The 20407-nt window shown below is 39.3% G+C and overlaps 1 protein-coding gene across 2 annotated transcripts in view; it reads right to left on the reverse strand.

The window, feature by feature from the left end:
- The window catches only part of CNOT2 (CCR4-NOT transcription complex subunit 2), a 58759-nt gene extending 41552 nt beyond the window's left edge, over window positions 1–17207 (reverse strand). For both annotated transcript variants that reach the window (XM_044449812.1, XM_044449811.1), the window contains exon 1: window positions 16785–17207. In XM_044449812.1, coding sequence (XP_044305747.1) covers window positions 16785–17192 — 408 coding nt within the window. In that variant the 5' untranslated portion in view covers window positions 17193–17207. The remainder of the gene's footprint in view (window positions 1–16784) is intronic.
- Window positions 17208–20407: the final 3200 nt, after the last annotated feature.

Consider the following 20407-nt stretch of genomic DNA (forward strand, 5'->3'; position numbering starts at 1 on the left):
ACAATGTACAATTTAAAATGTCACTTAATATTTGAAGACAATGGACAGTGAGTAGGGCCCACCACCACTTTGAGCAGTCAGCCTTATGCAAACTTTGCTGACCCACCATTTTTAAGAAATGAGCATTTTGGCTTGTTTAAGAGTGCTCCTGGAAGTGTTAAATCTCTGTTGTATAAGCTGATGGGCACTGCTTGCACAACACAATCGGCAGAGTTGACTGCCTGTGGAAGGTCGCCATTAGATTCCGCCAAGGAAGTACGTCTGAGTAAGTATTTTCCCTTCATTCTGCTCAATTTCTTAGCTAATACATATCACGGGGGTTGGATCCAGATTTAATCTGGATAAGCTCTGTTGGCAGAAGTGCACATTGATTCATTGACTGACTGATTGATTGATATCCTGCCTTTTTCCTACAAAGGGCTCAAGGCAGCTTACATCATTCTCCTCCTCCATCTTATCCCCACAACAACAACCCTATGAGGTAGGTTGGACTGAGAGTCTGTGACTGGCCCAAAGTCACCCAGTTGGCTCCATGGCTGAGCAGGGATTAGAACCCAGATCGTCTGAGTCCCAGTCCCATGCTCTTAACCACTACACCACACTGGCTCTCTACACCAATTACTTCCTGTAGCAGTGGAATGAGCTATAGTGTGGAGGGAAAATCAAGCAGATGTACCTTGAAGAATGGAAGGCAGATCCTAGATCCTATCCCTTTAAATGGGGGGAGGGGGGGCTAAGTCCCACCACAGTTATTGGACTGCTAGTAATTTTCTGCTATCATTCCACTACCACCTGTTACAGTAGATAGGAAAGGGTATTCCATGCCCCTTGTTTGTCGCAGCAGTTTCATCCTACCTGGGTCAGTCCAAAATAATAAAACGTAAGGTGAAATTCTTAATGCAACATTTCAAGGAAATTACAACTTTCTCTCACATGTAAGAATTTGCTTGACTCAGTACAGTTGCTACAGGGCTGAGCCTTTCTTTGTGATAAGGAAGTGACCCAGATTTACTTTCTTTAATCTATCCTTCTGTAACTGCATACAAACAGAGTGCACAGGGCGTAACATAGCATAGCAGAGGCATATATAACATTGCACAGAAAGAGGTCATGAATTAATGTTCAGGTTAGGATGCTTAAAGCCTAACTGAAGGAAAAGATGCATTAATCCCAATCCTACACGTGCATTTTTATTTTTATGCAAGATCCATTTAATTCAGTGCGACATTCCTTAGTAAACACCCACTGGACTGTAACTTTAACACCACTTGGTTATAAACTCAAGTATTATTAAATACTTAAACCAAATGCATTGTCAAACGCAGAAATTCAATCCAAGTAACTTGAACTCAATTGGTTAGTGGTGCCAAAGGGTTTTCTATCAATCTAGATAGTCCTCAAATGCCAAGAGCAGCATTATCCTCAATCCATTTCATCTACTGGATACATAAGAAGGCAGAAGTGTTCTCATTGCTACAATCTATTAGGCATGCAGAGGGCCCCCTAGTAGCAGCAAGAGCAGTTTTTTTTTAAACAAAAGCTTCATCTGAAACTACAATCCAACACAACAACAAATCAAAACAATAAAAATAATTCAAAGCATATTTTGGTTTCAATATTCTATGTCCATTCTGTGGCTGCTACCAAGGCAGTAACAGTCCAAAACATGGTTTTCTCATCATTGCTGTGCAAGAACAGGAAATAAGAAATTGGATAATTTAGAAGCACCTGCATTCCCAGAGGATGGAGAATAGCATACCGCACGTCAGTGGTTTGCTCCCTCATCAGTCCTTTACTATATATCACTTTCACAGAGGAGGCAGGGGTTAGGAATGAAAGATCATGACAGCCTACAGAAAATTATGATAAGCAAACTAGAGAAATATCAGTGTTGATACTGTGCCTAACCCAGAATCACTAGACTATTAATAAAACATGGAAGACTACACCACCAAGGCCTACTTAAACACTGTGTGCTCCTTTAAAGTGTTACTCAGAAACAGGTTTTATTTCTTCAGGACATGTTTCTCTGGGAATCCACAAAATTAGTCCTGGATGCTAAACACAAATATCTAGCACCACGGCCAGGAAATGACCCTACTTTGTACCTCTTCCCAACCTAGACAAAGTGATGATTGCCCCATTACAGTTATTCACTCACTTCCTGGTTTGTACACATGCAGGTTTTGATTGTTGAAACAGTAGATTATCTACAGTTAGTCATTAAGTAGGTTACTAAGTTTGCATTTTACTTTATTCTCTACTCCTACTTCTCTCATACTTTACTCATCATTTTAAATAAATCATTTAAGTTCAAAATACGTGGAGCATGGCTGAGGAGGATGTGCTGATCCTTCCTTCCAGAATTTAACTAGAAAGAGTCTGCTGGCAATTGCCAGAATAAAAGCCTGAGAGCTGTGGCTATCCCTGCAATTCACTAGCCAAAAGGTTTGTAGGCAGTGTGGTAGAACTGCCTAAACATTGGAGTCTGGAAAGTGAGCTGAAGTCTGCAAGAGGACCTACAGAAGTTAAGAGGAAGTCTGTAAACACTTGGGAACCCAGGTTGCACAACCAGCAACCTTCCATCAGAAGCACCTGCATGATTCAGATAGAGGCTCTGGGAGCAGGCATACTAGCCACCATTCCTTGTGACCAAGCTTCTTCCATCCTTGCTGCTGGCAACAACAGTGCATGTGGGAAACTGGTGCTGCAAGCAGGTGAGCCAGGCACCCTTCCCAGTGACCAACATTCTTCCTTGCTTGCTACCGGTGGTGATGACAGCATGCAAAGGGAAGTGGTTCTCCTTCCACAGCATATCAGCCTCTATTCCTGTCAAGCACACTATGAATACTGGATGCACTCACCAGGAACTCGAGACTCTGAGGTGCTGAAAAATAGACCAGAGTCGAAAGAGCCAAGCCCAGAGAATCCAACAATTGATTCCCATCTCCAGACAGATTCCACAAACATCCCAAGGCAGTATCCTATGTCAGTTCTGCTTTGAGTAGACCCACTAAAATAAATGGTGCCTCAGTTAGTTATGAGTAAAAATTCTTATTAATTTCAATTTGTCTACTCTAAATTGGGTTTACATTTGATACTGTCCAGGTTGTGATATACCCTCCAATGCTAATCTCACAGAGTTGAGGTACAAGAGTCACAGATTTCTACCCCAATATGGTTTAATTATTTTATTTTAACTGATTTACACCTGCTAGTTATTTGGTGACTATTTTTATGTTGCCTTTCTAAGACCATGTGGTGAGATAAAGAATAAAGTATTGTGAAATACTACATTAAGTCAAGCTCATTTAAAAAAAAGCTCCTTATTTTAACAGCACATCCTGTAAACTCATTTAGTTTACGACTTTACCAAATATAACATAAGCAGGCATTACCTATACCAGTTCTGTTCATCTATTGCCGATTTTCTCTACAAAATTCTACACTGCTAATAATATTTTATAGCAGAAGCAAAAATGAGTTTTTGGCACTCCCTCAAATAATGCAAAAGGTGCATTCAAGCTTGGGAACAGGATGGCAAACTACTATTGCCAGGCAGCTGTGAAGTGCTAGGCCACACCTGTTAATAATTTTAGAGTCAGCTACACAATACAAAAAATAGGGCAAAATATCCTGAGTATCTCACTGATTTTATTTGAGTATAAGACAATTTGAATGTGGTTTTTAGACAACTTTTAATTATCTGAGGCATTGCCAAACAAAGAAAAAGAATCAAACATGTAATAAAAACAGACTCCCAAATGGTTTTTCACACATGGAATGAGTATGAACAAATTGCATTCCAGAGGCAGTTGCACTTCCAATCTAAGCAATTCCCAGTTCTTTAGAGTATCTATACCAAATCCAATCTATAAATTTATTAAATATTCAACATTCACACTGCAAATATTAAAAATATTCTAAAGATGCTTAATTTTCCTGGCATTCTGATAAGATCTTAAGTGGGTTAGTTTGTTGCAATGCCATTGGTTAGTCAAATACATTAAGTGAATTTTAACACAGATGTCTAATCAGCTTTTGGAATGGCTAAACTAATTTTAAAAACTGCCTATGAGGTTAGAATCAGCAAGCAAGCTTAAAATAATCAGCCTAGAAGGGTGTATTTGTGGCTTGCTGTCATCATGGCACCCAGAGAAGAGATGAGAACACAAACAAGAGAAAACACTAACATCTATATGAAGCTGTTGGGCCTGGTCTTTAGGAGATACGGAGCAAAATACCATCACCACAGTAATGACCTTTGATCTGTATCTTTGTGACATATGTATCAGGTAAGGGAATGCACATTATAGACAGCTGGGTGGACAGAATGAGGACTAATAAACAGACACTAAATTCTGGCACAGTGGTGACCCTGCAGGTGAGTGGGTCCCTGGTCCAAGAGATAGGTTGACTGCCTGTTCAAGATAGGGTTCTGCTCCCCTTGAAGGAAAAGGTACATAGCCTGGGGGCTTTCCTACAACCATCTTTGTCACTTGAAACTCAAGTGACCTCAGTGGCTAGGGGTAGCTTTTATCAGCTTTCACTGTTACACCAGCTATGATTATTTCTGGACAGAGATAACTTGGCCACAGATATCCAGGAATTGGCAAACTCAAGATTGGTTTGCTATAATATGCTCAATGCAGAGCTCCCCCTATGGTTGACCCAGAAACTATAGCTGGTGTATAATGTGGCAATGTTACTATCTACCAAAATAGCTTACAACCAGCCTGTGACACCTTTTCTGAAAGAACTGCACTGGCTTTCTATCTACTACCACACCAGATTTAAAGTTTTAAATGCTAGCATTTAAAGCCCTAAATAATTTGTGACAAAGTACTTGAAGAAACATATAACCCCTTATGTTCCTACCCATTCACTGCAGTCAACCACAGTTGTTTTTCTAATTCTGTCACATGCTCCTGAAGTTCACTGTGAGGAGCAATAATATCCAGGAATACCAAGCACCACCAATTCAATTACAAGTGGAACCACTGCAAAGCAGTGCCTCCAACTCCCAGCTCTGCCAGCCTATCCAGAAGGATACCATGGTCAATGGTACTGAAAGCTGCAGTGAGGTCCAGAAGGTTCTCACTTCACTAAAACCAATCCAAAGCTAACAAGCATGGGTTGTTTTTGACTTGGTAACTGGGTAAATATCTTGAAGTCAAAAGGAACAGACACTACATACAATTTCTATAATTGTAATCTAAGAAGCCTTTGGTGAAAATACCAGATTTGAGTGAATGCATTACTGAATTTATTTTTCTTTTGAATATTAGTACTCCATAGCAAGTATGTCAAATGTCTTTTCATGATTATCTCTAGATATTTTCTGCACACTCTCTTAGCTATTCTCTTTGTGCTGATTTATTAGTGATGTGCATCTAATTTACCTGAGAACAATAAGTTAGGGAAGCTGAGTTTGAAAATGTTTTAACTTTTGTAAAATTAAATTCTTTAGATGATTTATTATATTGGCCTTTATATTTATTAAAATATTTATACCTTATTTATTATTTTATGCTTATGATAAACTGCACAGTGAGAAGAGAACCTGTTAGAATACGAAGAACAATCTAATGCTGGCTATTTCCTTGAACATACTTATTAATATAAAATCATTATAATAGTGTTTATGAGTCATAAGTGTTTAGGTAGCCAAATTAGACAGAAGACATTATGTTATACATTAAAATGTTACAGATACATACATAACATGTGTGTATCAAGTTAACACATACAGCTCAATTGTAAGCATGTTTAATTATCAGACTCACTGCTTCCAACGTTTTCAATTGCATCTATGTCTCCTGCTTTGTCCAGCTAAATTCTACTGACACTATAGGGTGCTGTTGTTTTTCAAATGGTTCTTTTTTAGAAAAACTTTGTATACAAAGTTCCATCATGGAGCCTTTGTTTTCTTTTCCTCTCTCTTTTGACATAACATAGATTGATTTACGTAGGCTAAAGGGAATTTGGTTTACACTGGTAGTTCATATTTGACTACCTTTTTTTTGGTTCACCTTGTTTTTGATTCTGATTTCATTATGCTAAAGCTGAGGAAGAAGGCTGAGGTTGTCAGACTAGGTCTTCAAAATGTGACATTAGATTTCATATTTTCCTTATTATAACTGTATGGGAGAAATAAATTTTTGAAGTGCAGTTTAAATTGTGAAAGCACACAGATGATCATCACATTTGCACAACGCAGTAAAGGGCCCTTTGAATAAGCCAGCTCCTTCTAATCAGTTCAACAAGCCACCTCTATTTCTTGGTTGCTTATTATGCTGGCCAAACCCAGATTTGGATGTTGTTGGAGGAAGACTTGCAACTGATAAACTAATCATGACTTAAAAGTCTGGGCTGTTCTTCTCTGACCTTAAACTTCTCCCAAGAACCAGGGTTCGGTATAGGTTCAGAAGTCACTATAAATAAGTCAGGGACAGAGCACCCCTAGATTTTCAACTCAACAGAAGTAGGTAAACACAAACATGCTTGCTTGGTTCCATTTTTTCATGCCTACACAAGAGCAGGAATACAGTTTGGTCTTCTTCATATTTGCAAGATATAGAAAAATATTGTGGTTGTTTTAAAACAGAAAAGTGAACAAGAAAGAAGTCTGTGAAGTTATGAAAGCAAAATAAGCTATGAGAGGAATTTTCCACACAGTATAATGGGAGGAAAAGCATCAACGGCTGTACAGAATTTCATTCTATTACTGAACCAATATTATGCAGAACTTTATTTCAGAAGGTCTATAGTATCTAGCCTTACAAAGTGGATCACATAGTAACCCAGTCTATGCTTAAGTTGCACTGCTAAACAAGCAAGCTTTATTTCAGATATAAGTATAAATTATTGGTTATATAGTACATTTTAAAAATTCTGTTGGACAGATCTATGTACAATTGTTAAGAAAAAAGTAGTGAAGCTCAAACCTTGCAACTTATAGCACTGCAGTTTATGACAACCTCGCTAGCCCTATTTGACTTTTTATCCAGGTTTATGAGAACAAATTTTATCAAGCCTCAAGCCTGCGCCCCTCTGTTTCTTCAAACACAAGCAAAGACTGAAAGTTTCCACTTTTATTCTCCAATTAACTAATGTGTCATAATATGTCCACATGCTGAAGTACGTGATTCTGACTGTGATTAGGTCAAACAACCCAGGAACTGAAACCACAGTTTGCTAAATGTTTAAAATTGTTAAACCAGAGTTAGAAGAAATTGCAAGGTTCGAAGTTCAGATGTAATATGAAACAGCAGTCTATACAAAATGAGAAGTGGCTCTTTCCTCATAGGCATAGGAGGAAAGAAGAGGAGAACACATTAATCTCAAGCTTACCACTGTCCTTTCTCATAATGCTAAACCACTATTACCCATCATCTAACCTGGATTTTGCCTCATTAGTAAACAGCTAGAGCCAGTTTGCTTTTTCCAAAGATACACATGGAACTACTTTCAAGATGAATGATATGGTTCTTAGACTCCAACTTTTATGTTCACAATCTAACACACATGATAGAAAAAGGGATAAGGAACAGGGAGGAAAAACAAATTCAAGCACCACTGGCAAGAACTGTCATGTGGTATCCAAAATATTTGGACCATATTTGCCATAATAAATACACAATTACTCAAACTTATGTTTTAGTCAAATCAATGCAGTGTTATATGGAACCCAATGTATTAAGCAACTTTTAAACATTATTTCAGTTGCAATATGCATTCCTCTGCCCACAAACTATAGCACCAGTAGAGTTCAGTGAGCTGGCCCCTAAGTTCTTCCTGTAATGGCAATTCAAAGAATTATCACTTGTTTGTTGCTTAAATCAATGCATGCAGTTATAAACCTTCATTGCCTTGGGATATTTCAATGCATTTCCAAGACTGTAGCATGTTATCCCTAGAAATCTTAAATCATAAAGAAGTAGGACTGAGCAACATATGCACTTTCATGATAATGAAAAAAAAAAAAAAACCAGGGAAAGAATACATGCAAAAGTGCTAAAGTGACAGGTCTCGCTAATGCCATTTTGAATAGCTATCTGGAATAGGTGGGAATAAACACTTCTATTATCTGCTTAGCACAGAAAAATTATTAAATGTAATTTAAATTTACAATGAAAGTAATTTAAATTTCCTTCTGACATATATTCTGATGTCTTTGTAATTTCATTTTATACCCTATTTAAAATAAGCAGATAAACAGGGCAGAAAATTTTAAAGCAAAGTTGTGCTCCCAACCAACAAGAGTGTTGCAGAACAGTTGCCAACAGACAAGCAGGCCATATGCCTTTTAATTTTAACCTTTAATTTTATCCAATAGTAAACATGCACTGATGCTGTCTTTTCCTGTAGTTGTATTCTGATTTATACTTTTTAATAAGTTTGTATTAAATGTATTAATATGATAATAAATAACACATTGGTTCAAAATTGGGAAAGAAGTACAACACAGTTATATATTGTCACCCTGCCTATTTAACTTATAGCCAGGGAACATCATGTGAAAGGCCAGGCTAGATGAATCCCAAGTCGAAATTAAGATTGCTGGAAGAAATATCAACAACCTCAGATACTCAGATGATACCACTCTAATGGCAGAAAGTGAAGAGGACCTAAACAGTCTCTTGATGAGGGTGAAAAAGTTGCAAGAGAGTGCAAAAGTTGGCTTGAAACGCAACATAAAGAAAACTAAGATCATGGCATCCGGTCCTATCACTTCCTAGCAAATAGATGAGGGAGAAATGGAGGTAGTGACAGATTTTATTTTCCTGGGCTCCAAGATCATTGCAGACAGTGACTGCAGCCAAGAAATTAAAAGATGCCTGCTCCTTGAGAGGGAAGCAATGGCAAATCTAGACAGCATACTAAAAAGCAAAGACATCACCCTGCTGTCAAAAGCTCATATAGTCAATGCTATGGTTTTCCCAGTTGTAATGTATAGATGTGGGAGTTGGACCATAAGGGAAACTGAACACCAAAGAACTGACACCTTTGAATTGTGGTGCTGGAGAAGACTCCTGAGAGTCCCTTGGACTGCAAAGAAATCAAATCAAGACAATCTTAAAGGAAATCAACCCTGACTGCTCTTTAGAAGGCCAGATACTGAAGATGAAACTCAAATACTTTGGCACCTAATGAGAAGGAAGGACTCACTGGAGAAGCCCCTAATGCTGGGAATGATTGAAGGCAAAAGGAGAACAGGATGGCAGAGGTTGAAGTGGATAGATGGGGTCACTGGGGAGGTTAGTCTGGTGGACTAAAGGGAATGGTGGACAGGAGAGCCTGGAGGAATGTTGACCATGGGGTCCTGAAGGGTCTGACATGACTAAGCAACTAAACTAAATCTTGTTTTAGCAAACCTTCTTTCCCCTTCACTGTGCATGCACATTTTCTTAGCTGAAACACATCCAACCGCATTGAAGTACAGAAGGTGAATTTTAATTGTTTAGTCTTTCAAGCATCCTCCCACACCCATATGGGGATCAGAAGATAAGAAAATGTGAATAGTCTGCAAAGAAAAGCAAGCTAGTATAATGATTTTTAGTGCAAAGCAAAGTATAGGAACAGCTGTTCTATTAGCTACCCAAAGGACTTGTTTCAGGTGAACACTCTATTAGTACAATGCAAACAAATAAGTTCAACAGTCCCAAAAGCTTATTTACTAGATGTAATTTCTTTGTCCCTGAAGAATGCAATGGGAAGGGTTATTCTCTAGTGTTCTAATTAGAGAGGTGCCTAAACTTATTTTAGAGTGTAGACCTGTCACTCGTGCCCTCAATGCTTGTAAGCCCCTAAACTTGAGTTTTCTTCCAGGGTTGTTCATGATTAACATCCAATTGTAATACATAGTTCTAAATTCATTATATAACAACAAACCAGGATTCAATATCCTATACTCAACACATCATGAATGTCTTTATATGTGAAGGAGGTCTAAGTGTGGATCCAATATATTGTATAAAATAGTAGATGAAACTGCCCAATGTTTTATGATGGTATAACTGCCTTCATTTTATTCAAAGAGTACAAGTGCATGCATGCACGTACAGAGCTGATAGAGCTGCAGCAGCAAGCTGCCACCCCTCCAGAGTACCTAAATATATAGTCACCTTTGCTAACAAGGAAAAATTGGAGGCGAGGGTGAACTAACTCTTCCTCAGCAGAAAAAACTCCTACTTTTTGAGAAACTGCTCAAAAATAAATAACTCCATAATATAATATAGTAGTAGCAATACATATGGATATTCCGGGTATATGGATATTCCGGGTTACACTGTATAGAGTGATAATCTGTCATTATCACTCTATACAGCAACTGTTATATTCACTGCAAATGAATAAAATCAGCCATCCTTATATATCTCCTGCTCCACCCCAATAAATGTATTCTTGTTTTTTTAAAAATAAAGCATATCTCAAGTTTATTTCTCTAAACAGAATCAATGTTAACAGCTTCTGATTATATACTTTTACTATTAACATCACAGCCTTTGGAAAATTGAAGGTCTAAATAAAGTGGAACTAGTTTCTCAATTCTGTTTGCATATTAGTGTATTCTTTGTATATTTACCAACATTTTATCTCTTCACCTGATGCAGAAAATGGGAGAAATCAGAGACAAATGAAAAGAAAAAGAAATGCAGAGGTTGTGTTGCACAAACAGGTTACTTTTCACCATGTTGCATGAGTAATATGTTTGGCAATTCCCAGACTGCACTGCTGCATCAAGAACCCAATAACAATGAGAACAAAATCTATAACATCAGAAAATACTTTTTCCCAGCATCAGGTACGAAGAGCATTGTTTATTTGTCAAATGCAGTAGCAATGCTATAATCACTTATGCTTCATCTGAGAGATTTTCAGCAATGTTAATTTCCTATATAACGATGTTCCTGGATTCTATATTGAAATATAATAGTCTTTTCAGATTAGGTTTTTTACTTAATTTTTCCACTTCAGGCTACAGATAAATATGCAAAGAAGAAAATATGTCTAATATTTCCTCAAAAATCTGTCTAAGATGCCTAGCACCATGGTCAACATCTAACTGATATATTTCCTAAATGTGTACCTCTACCTTCTAAAACTAGTATTACTAACTATATTTGTAATTTGTGGCACTGCACAAATCTGATCTGAAGCTTAGCCAATACTACATTAAGACTCCATCATTCTCACACACACATTTATTCGCACTTCCATTTTTTTAAAAAACTGAGAGATATCTCACCAAAGTTAAACACATTTAAAGCTAAGCTAGCAATGTACTTTTACCTTTCACTTAATGAAATCAAACAGCTTTAAATGCGCTTAACACAGGCCAAAACATGCCCTAACATTTCAAGTTAAAAGTATAGATTTACATTAGAGACAGGAGGCTTTTAAGGCTCCAATATATTTTATGTATAATTATTCTGGGAATACAAGAGGTTTTGATATCACATGTATTCTATTAATAAGTTCTAAATATACATGCCAAATTAATATTTCTATGAGAACAAGTGTATTTTAAGTCTTAATACTTCAAAAACCTCCCAAGTTTCCAAGGTACACTAAGAAAATTGTGTCTTGCTCAATGTTATTACATACTATTTACACAGCTCTCCTTGGTACCTGTAGTCCACACTTTTTATTTTATGCAACTGAACAACATTAACTGACTACTATCTTCATCAACATCTTTCTCTCTTGTATAAAAGATTACCTAGAGTACCATAATAAGTAGAGTACCACAATAAGTACTTCTTTCCTATACTTCACAATAGCAACATGATGAACTGTTGCCAGCAGGTGATAATCTTTCTACCCATATTGGGAAAGCTTGCCCTGATGATTCCTTCCCCAGCCTGACAACCTCCAGATGAGTTAGGATCTTCCTGCCACAACAGGGCAACTGCAAGACCTATCAAAACTATTTCTACTAAGATGCAGTCAATTTTTTTTATAGAAATGACTACTGCTAATCAATTGTGAAAAGAAATATTAAAATACATGCTCAGTTCAGAACAAATGTTCAGCTCTTAAATAAAATGTCCAACAGTAACAACTGATCAGATGAAGCAGTTAATACACACACATTTTTTTTTTCAGATCAGAAAGTGTGTAGCCACCCTACACTTAATATCTGTAGAAAGGGAAGATATAAATTAATAAAATAATTAAGAATATGTCACAGATGTCATTTGAATTAATCTGCTAAAATTTTAACAATATCATATATATTTTACCTTGTCTTTAGACAATCTAAGTAGTTAAATTTAGAAGTTTAGCTTTTTGAATACTTTTTTTGAATACTTTTTAAAAAGTTTAGCCTTTTTTATTTGTGAGTGCTTGGTATGCAAAAGCACTACTAGCCACAATATAGCAACATGTTAATGGTATAGTACAGTGAACTTTGAAGATATGACAATATTAAGAGCCCCAGTGCAGAGGCTACCACTTGTGCACAAGAGCTCTGCACAGGACTATCGACTATCTTGATGTTAATAGAAACATTTTCCAACATGAAACTGGTAGGCACAACAGATCCCTGCAAAGCTCTGAAACAGGTTCCTTTAACTAAGTGTAAACACATGAATTCATCTTTTAAAAATAACACAGAACACAATTCCATCATTATATTTAATGCAATATTGATTTTTTAACATTAAAACAACTTGACACCACTACTAAGTCACTTGAACAATGCTTGAAGCTGCAATCCTATACCCAGGTACCTGGAGTAAGTCCCACTGAACTCAATAGAACCTGTTTCTCAGAAACCATGTACAGAATTGCATTATTAATTACTAAAAAAAGGAATAAAGCCCAGAAGCATGTGAAAAGATAGAATAATAAAACTACAGTGAGCATATGTATAGCCACACCAATGGAAGCACTTAAAATCAAAATTATTTATCTTTGATTAGGCAATCCCCTCTTTGAAATTCCTCCTCTCAAAAAAGATTCCAGAGGATGGGGAAATCCTGACAACTTTATCTCCTTCAGCCACATGAAATGTCACATCTAGCCTGTCACAATGAGAACTGCCCTAGCAAACCAGGAAGTGCACGAGTTTCAGAAGACAAAGACCACTCCAAGCATTACATATGATCTACTTCTACCTCGGAAGTGGCATGCAAATAACACAACTTATATCTGGTAATTGCACAAGTGTCTACTGTATGGGAAACTAGTCAATGACCATCTTTACACATAACACATCAGCAAAACTACCCACGGTCTGTTGTCATAAACAGGTTAGAACATGCCAGCAGTGTGCCTGCCGCTTCTGCATTTGCTTAACAACCCACAACTGTTTCCTTGGCACCAGGTTGCTGAACAAGCCATCCAAGCCCAAATTGCTGTGTTGTTTAGGAACTAAACAACTCAATAGTTAGCCCATTAACAAACCATGAGTTAACTCCTTGTTTAAGGGCTGAACAACCCAGTCCTTCAGCTCAGATATCATAATCAACAAACTACAAAGGAGTCAATCTTAGGTCATTGAGTAAAAGCAGAAGTAATGGGGGCTATAAGTTCACTCACTCTGATTTGTCCTGGTAGTCCATGGATTGTTTAATGGCCCATGGGCAATTGTTATGTGTGAACTGCCCCAGTTAGTGCATGGTATTATGCTATCAATATTTGATCATTCATTAGGTGTAATTAATATATCCAATAATTAGAGTCCACCATGAAATAATCATTATGGTTAAGGTTTCCTTTCTAAGGGAGAGAAACTTACAGCTACACTAGCTGGAAAATAATGCAGACAATTTAATGAAGAAAGCGAATGGATAAAGGGAATATTTGCAAGCAGAGATGAGCCAAGAAGTCTGGCTTAATAACCATGATGTGAAACTTTGCTCCTGCTCTGCTCTTTTCTTTGTGCAAACAGGTAAATGAACAAGGGCAGGCAGCTTTGCATGACAGCTTATTTTGTTACGTGCCTGAAATAAGTCAGGATAATAAACCAGTTTTTGTTGTTAACTTGGCATGTCTGGGCAGACTTGAATCACCAGATAGAGAGAAGTAAATGGGCTGTATAAACTAGTATGTAGCTCACCCAAATTATGGTTTAATTAAGCCAAGATTCTCAATTATCATTATGCTCAAACACAGGCAATGAAGTGTTAAAATGTAGTGAATTTTAAAATACCTATTCTGAATTTTTGAAATAAAATCAATTATATATCATCAAGTATGTTTCAGATTCTCTAGTGAATGTGCAAACCACTTCTGTGCATGTTTACTCAGCAATATCCCACTGAGTTCAAGACTACATTCAGATAAATGCATACAGAATTGTAGCATTTATCATCAGTAGAAAGCTTCAAAGAAATACAGTGTAAAATCGGAGACAGGTGGAGAAGAGAACCCTATTTTAAGCCACAAACCTTAATGCATTTATTGGTATTATTAAGTCAACACAGCTGGACTTACTTCCAAGTAAATATGTATAACACTGCTGTGCAAGTGATCTAGTTGCCAAATCTCATGATTTGCAATAATGTATAGCTTTGATCCAGAATTCCTTTGAACAGAACTCTACTCAAATGCTCCCAGTGGAGGATGGGAGTAAAGCAGCTTTCACCCATTCCTCCTTCCCCCAGAAACTCCCATCCCAGTGGTTGGAACACCTTCTAGAAAGTGAGACAAACAGCTTGGAGGCCTGCACATGAAATTGTGAACACTGGCTCCACAGTTCTTCCAGTGGAGCCTCTACTAGATTGCAGTCCCTTCCCATGACCACCGTTACAACCAATATTGTGTATTTATAAGTACTACTAAACACTGCATGATTACTTACTGGAATTATAGTTGCATGCTGCACACAACTTTGAATTACCCCAGTTTAGTACACAAGTTATATGGCTGACTCAAGTTGGTGATAGAGCTCAAAGATTTGTGCAGATTCAGTCAATCCATACAGAAGCCTCATCTGGAGAAAACTAAGTTAATGGCATTAAAATGTTCACCAAAGATATCAGAAGAGCTTTGGTTCACTTCTATGCACACTCAATAACTTTTCAGACAAATTTCACTAAAGTCTAACGTTACCAAAAAGCCTAACCAAGTAGACTGAAAACCACCAACAAGTTTCAGCAATGTTAGGTTGATACACAAACTGGTATTGGTAAGGAGACTGATTTTCACTCCTCTCAAAAAAAATTTACTAAACATTTAGAAAGTGTAAATGATTCATTTTCAGTGCTACTGCCCTACACTGTAATCATCTTGGGGGGAAAAAACAATAAAGAAAGTACTTAAACACTACTAATTCCTGGTCAAAAACATAGCAGGCTTACAGACTTACTTCAGATCTTAATTGGTTGCACCTATATTTGCATAAAAAGATGCACTACATCTAATCAAACAACTTGCCTGGTACACCCACAACCATACTGTAAACTTTATATTAACAATTTTAGACCCAAGAATTGGTACTCTGGAATGCTACACCACGTATCTCAGGTATATCATCATTTAAGAAAACTGGGATAATGAAGTTCAAATGCACCCAGAATATTCCACCATGATTAGATCATACTAAAAGACAATTTAGAGAAAGTTGTGTTACATATAAAATACCACCTTAAAATGATAAACATCCAAGATACCTAACAAAACTCCATCAAACATGTTTACATTTGCTTTCCTAGTGGGACAAATAAACTTAATCTCACCAGAACCTGACCCTTGCTTGCTGAAATGTGACAGCTCTGTTCACGTTATTACACGCAACTTCAACGCAAACAAAGGCTCACCTTGCTTTTTCCCCTGGAAAGAAAACTGCAATTTAACTATTTGCACAGAACCCGTTATCAGCTTATCTCCGGCGAACAGCGCTACACACCACACTAAACGAAAGCTTTCAAAACAAAAACAAGATCACCAACCCAAGATCTCTTCCTGAAGAGGCAACAATCAATCACTTATTTGAAAGTTTGCTCTAAAATAATCTTGGGTGCTAGAAAGACACACTTTTGCAGCTGCTTGCTCACAGGACTGCGGCGGAGAAGACAGAGGCAACAGGCATTAAAGGAACCCCTTTCCAGTCCGGGCCTTCCTGATCGGGGGCGCCGATAATCAGGCCACAAAAGCTACCGCAAAGGTTTAGCACGTCCCTCCCCGCGCCAGGGAACGGGAAGTGGGACGAATCCTGCCCTGTCGGTTCCTTACCCAGAGCCCCAGGCATCGGGGAAGGGAGGGAGAGGGGACGCGACGCTCGGACACGGGCCCCGAACTGCGCTCGCACTCGAGTAGCATAAAGAACAGCGCCGGCCACAGTTAGGCCAGGGACGCGGACAGGAGACACTAAAAGCGGGCCGGCGGCGGCGGGAAAGGAAGCTGCGCGGCCGGCGAGAAGGAGCCAAAGCAGTGCAGGACAGCGGGCCCGACGAACGCGGCCTCTCTTATGCCGCCTCCCGCGGCGAGGCCTGCCTCCTCACTTCGGGCATCGGGGAAGGGACGGCGGGCGGGCAAACGGGCAGGGCCCCGGGGCGCCTGCACTCCGGTCTCAGGCGCTGCGCCGTCGCCGCGTCGCCTTGCTCCCCCTCCTCTTTCCCTCACACATCTCTTCTCCCCCCCGCCTTCCTCTCCCTCAGAGAGACAAAAGCAAACGGAAACCGAGCGAGATGAGGCCGGTCCCGGCAAGCCGAAACCACACCGGAGCCGGCGGAAAGCCTCCCCGCGGCCCTCGCGGACTCCCTGGGGAGATTCTCAGATGGGCCGCAGGAGAGGAGGCGGCGGCGGGGAAAGAATAATAGGGCCGAACTCACCGCATGAATTTTCTTGTCCCGAGGATTCAAGATGGCTGAGCACCCCGCACGGAGGATGCTGGGGGAGCGACCTTTACCCTCTGACCCCACCGCTGCCGTCGTGACCTCGTCGTCGTTGCCGTTGCCGCTCGGCAGCAACCGCGGGACGAGCAAGAGAGCAGACGCGGCAGACCGGCCTTGAAACGCCTTTCGCGCCGTAGTGGCGGCCACCGCTGACGCCGGTGCCCCCAAGGCAAAGGAGGCCTTGCTGCCGCCTTCCTGGCTCCCGCACGGACGGACTCGGGCCTCGCTGTCACGGTGCTTCGCCCATGCCGGAGCAGCTGCCGCTCCTGCCGCCGCCGCCAGAAGCTCGGGGCCTAGTCTCTGAGAGAGCGGCCTCGCAGGAGCAGTGAAGAGATTCTGAGACATCCGGGGAAGGGGGGGGGGGGGCTCTTACACGGAGGGAGGGACCCTTTCTACACACACTCACAGGCCTTTTGGAGAACAAGGAAGCAGTAGCCGTGGCATCACATCGGCTCTACGGTAGAGATTGGGGAGGAGTCTCCTCGTCACTTCCCCTCCTCCGGAGAAGCAGAGACCCTAAACACCCAGCCACAAAAAGCTTAAGACCTCTGCACACGTGAGGAATTCCCAGCACGGAAGTAAACCCCCCTCTCCCCGTATGTACACGGTCGCACTCACTACATGATGCTGTTTGTGGTCTGTGCGTGGAACAGGTAGGCCCATTTGCCTAAGAACTCAGCTGTTTGTCTAAGAACTGGGCTATATGTGAAGCAGCCCTAAGAGCATGAACTATTGAGGGATACAAGTGTAATCTGAAAGCTGAAGCAAAACTGGTTTGTAAGGTAATGTGCTCCCCAGTGAAAGCTAGAGAGCTGGGTGGAGGCTCTATGGAGGAAGTAAAAGAAAGTATGGACAATATTTTTAGGCTACAATGAGCCTAGAAAAATCATGCAGGACATGATGCCAGAGAAACAAAAAAAGGATCTATCAGTGCCGCACTGTGTACTCTTATCACTTCATTTAAACTAGATCTTTAATGCTTTTTGCGTGTAGTGATAGCATTCTAGTGCAGGACCTATCGGCTAGGAATCCCTGATATGCACGCAGGCAAGGTAACTCAGTTTAAATTTAATACAAAGTATCCACAGTGTTATATGGATTCTTATCTTTTTGCTGATCTGTCAACATGTTTAAATAGGGGCTTTTTTATTCCCTGGAGATGAAGGATAGATTGGAGAGTTGTAACAAAGTACCCTTTGTAAGAAAGGTAAAGTGCAATGCTCTCATTTCCCTGTTGTTGTTGCCATTATGTGGCACCAAGTCATCTTCAACTTATGACAACTCTGTGAATGATTGCCCTCCAAAATGTCCTGCCCTTCATAACCTGGCTCAGATCTTGTAAACCTCATTTCCCTATTGAAAAAAATACAGGGGGACATAGCTGTGAAGGGACAGATACAAACCTTGAAAAATAATTTTTAAAAATACACCTTAAAAATAATAAGAATAGAGGCAGTTACACTTACCATGTAGTGCTCTCTTGTAATTCTGATCCTCCACAGAGCATAAGGGTAATTATTTAAAATGCAGCTATTATCCTTTAAAAAGTTCTTCCATCTTGTTCTGTACAAGATTCTGTAGTGTTATACACCAAAAGACTCTCAACGGTTTTTAAAAGTAACAGTAAAAAACAGTCATTTTTTTATTGATTTAAAACATTCATTTATTTAAAACATTTTTACCCCGTCCAATATGGAAAAACGTCTCAGGACGGCTTACAATAATTAAAACTATAATAATTACAATGATTAAGGCAATAAACAACAAAAGCAAAAATTTATTAAGGCAATAAATACAAAACAAACTGTAATGAACTATAAGGTTACAGACTTGAGTTATACCTAGGTCTGATGTTTATTTGTGCTGTACTGGTATTAAAACCTTTGTATCTAATTAAGGGCCAGTGATGTGAGGTTTACAGAAAATTTTGAACTAGAATTTTTTTTCAATGCAAATTAACCTAATTTACGTAGGGAGAAATTAGTTTACATTAGAGTATTTTCTGATGCCCTAAAGAGATCTAATTTTGCATGATTATTTTAACAGGTAGCATATTTATTCATTTTTATGCCATCCAATAGTTGAGACTTTCTGAGCAGTTAACAAAAAATTTAAAAAGATAAACTACACAAGATAAAATTAACTTAACAAAATCACAACAGGAGTTTTAATTGGATCAGCATAGAAGTATAGCAGAGGTACAGAATAAAATGCAATATTAAAAATGAAGTTAAACTTTTAAAACATTGGGTAAATAAAAGGTCTTTACCTGGTGCCAAAAGAATTCCAAGAAGGCACCAGGCGCATCTCTTTAGGGAGTTCATTCCACAACTGGGATGCCAGAACCAAAAATGCCCTCCTCCTGGTAGCCACCTGCCTCACATCCTTTGGGAGGGGCTCCTGGAGAAGGAGCCCCCAAAGATGACCTCAGCACCTGGGTAGGTACGTATGGGAGAGGCAATCCTTTAGATAACTTGCCCCCAAGCCATTAAAAGTTTTGAATGTTAGTACTAGCAGCTTGAATCAGGCCTGGACTTCGTTAGTCAGTTATGGTTATAAGTTAACATTTTGCTCTGACAGCACACTTAATTGGCATGAAATATTTGAGAGAGAAAAATCAAATAATGTGATTTGAAGTTCATATTTCATAGACATTTTATTGAAATGCTTGTAAAAATGTTGAGACAATAGCATGTGCTGTTAAAACTAAGGGTATATGACTGGCTGGGGAACCCTGAAAGTTGTAGGACTTCTATCAGTATAAACTTGCATAGGATTGGGCCCTAAGAGAGCAATTTTGTGACCTTTAAATAGCTTCTGGGTTCCCATGAGGTGCTGTAGATTTCTTCCACACTGGTAGACGGAGCACTGAGGAAAAGAGCTGACGGCAGATCTTCCCTCCCTACCTCCTTCCAAATGCTGTGGAAATCTTCTTACATGGTTGGGAGGAGGGAAGGTAGGCTGCACAGTATCCTATGTCATCTCCAGCTCCCTCCCAGCCCGCTAAAACATAAGTCATTTAGGTAGTCTCAGAGGATCATCTAGCTGAATAGAGGCAAAATCACCTTTGTCCTCTCCCCATGCCTAACTCTTATTGACAGAGCTCTTACTGATAGATGTGGGGCCTCAAGCTTGGAGCCCTCTGTCTGACAATTCATTTTATCAACCCAAAGAACTGCTTATTAAGTGCTGACAATGTGCATACATATATGTGTTGCGTCACATACTTGCTAAGGATACAGTAGTACCTTGGCTCACAAACTTTATCCGTTCCACGACTCTGGTTGTGACCCAAATTGGTTGTGACCCAAGTCAAATTTCCCCATAAGATTCAATGTAAATAAGGTTAATCTGTTCTGGCCCCTCCAAATGTGGTTGTGAGCCAATTTTTGGTCGCGAGCCAAGTCAAATTTCCCATAAGGTTCAATGTAAATAAGGTTAATCCATTCTGTAACTATTTTTTTAATCAGAAAAAATTGAAACGAAGTGACGAACAACAAAGTAACAAAGTACTGTACAGTACAGTGGAGAACACTAACCTAGGTGCGGGGGAGGTTATT

This window comes from Varanus komodoensis, unplaced genomic scaffold (genome assembly GCF_004798865.1).
Source record: "Varanus komodoensis strain SLA01 unplaced genomic scaffold, ASM479886v1 scaffold61, whole genome shotgun sequence".
In the NCBI taxonomy this organism is placed as follows: Eukaryota; Metazoa; Chordata; class Lepidosauria; order Squamata; family Varanidae; genus Varanus; species Varanus komodoensis.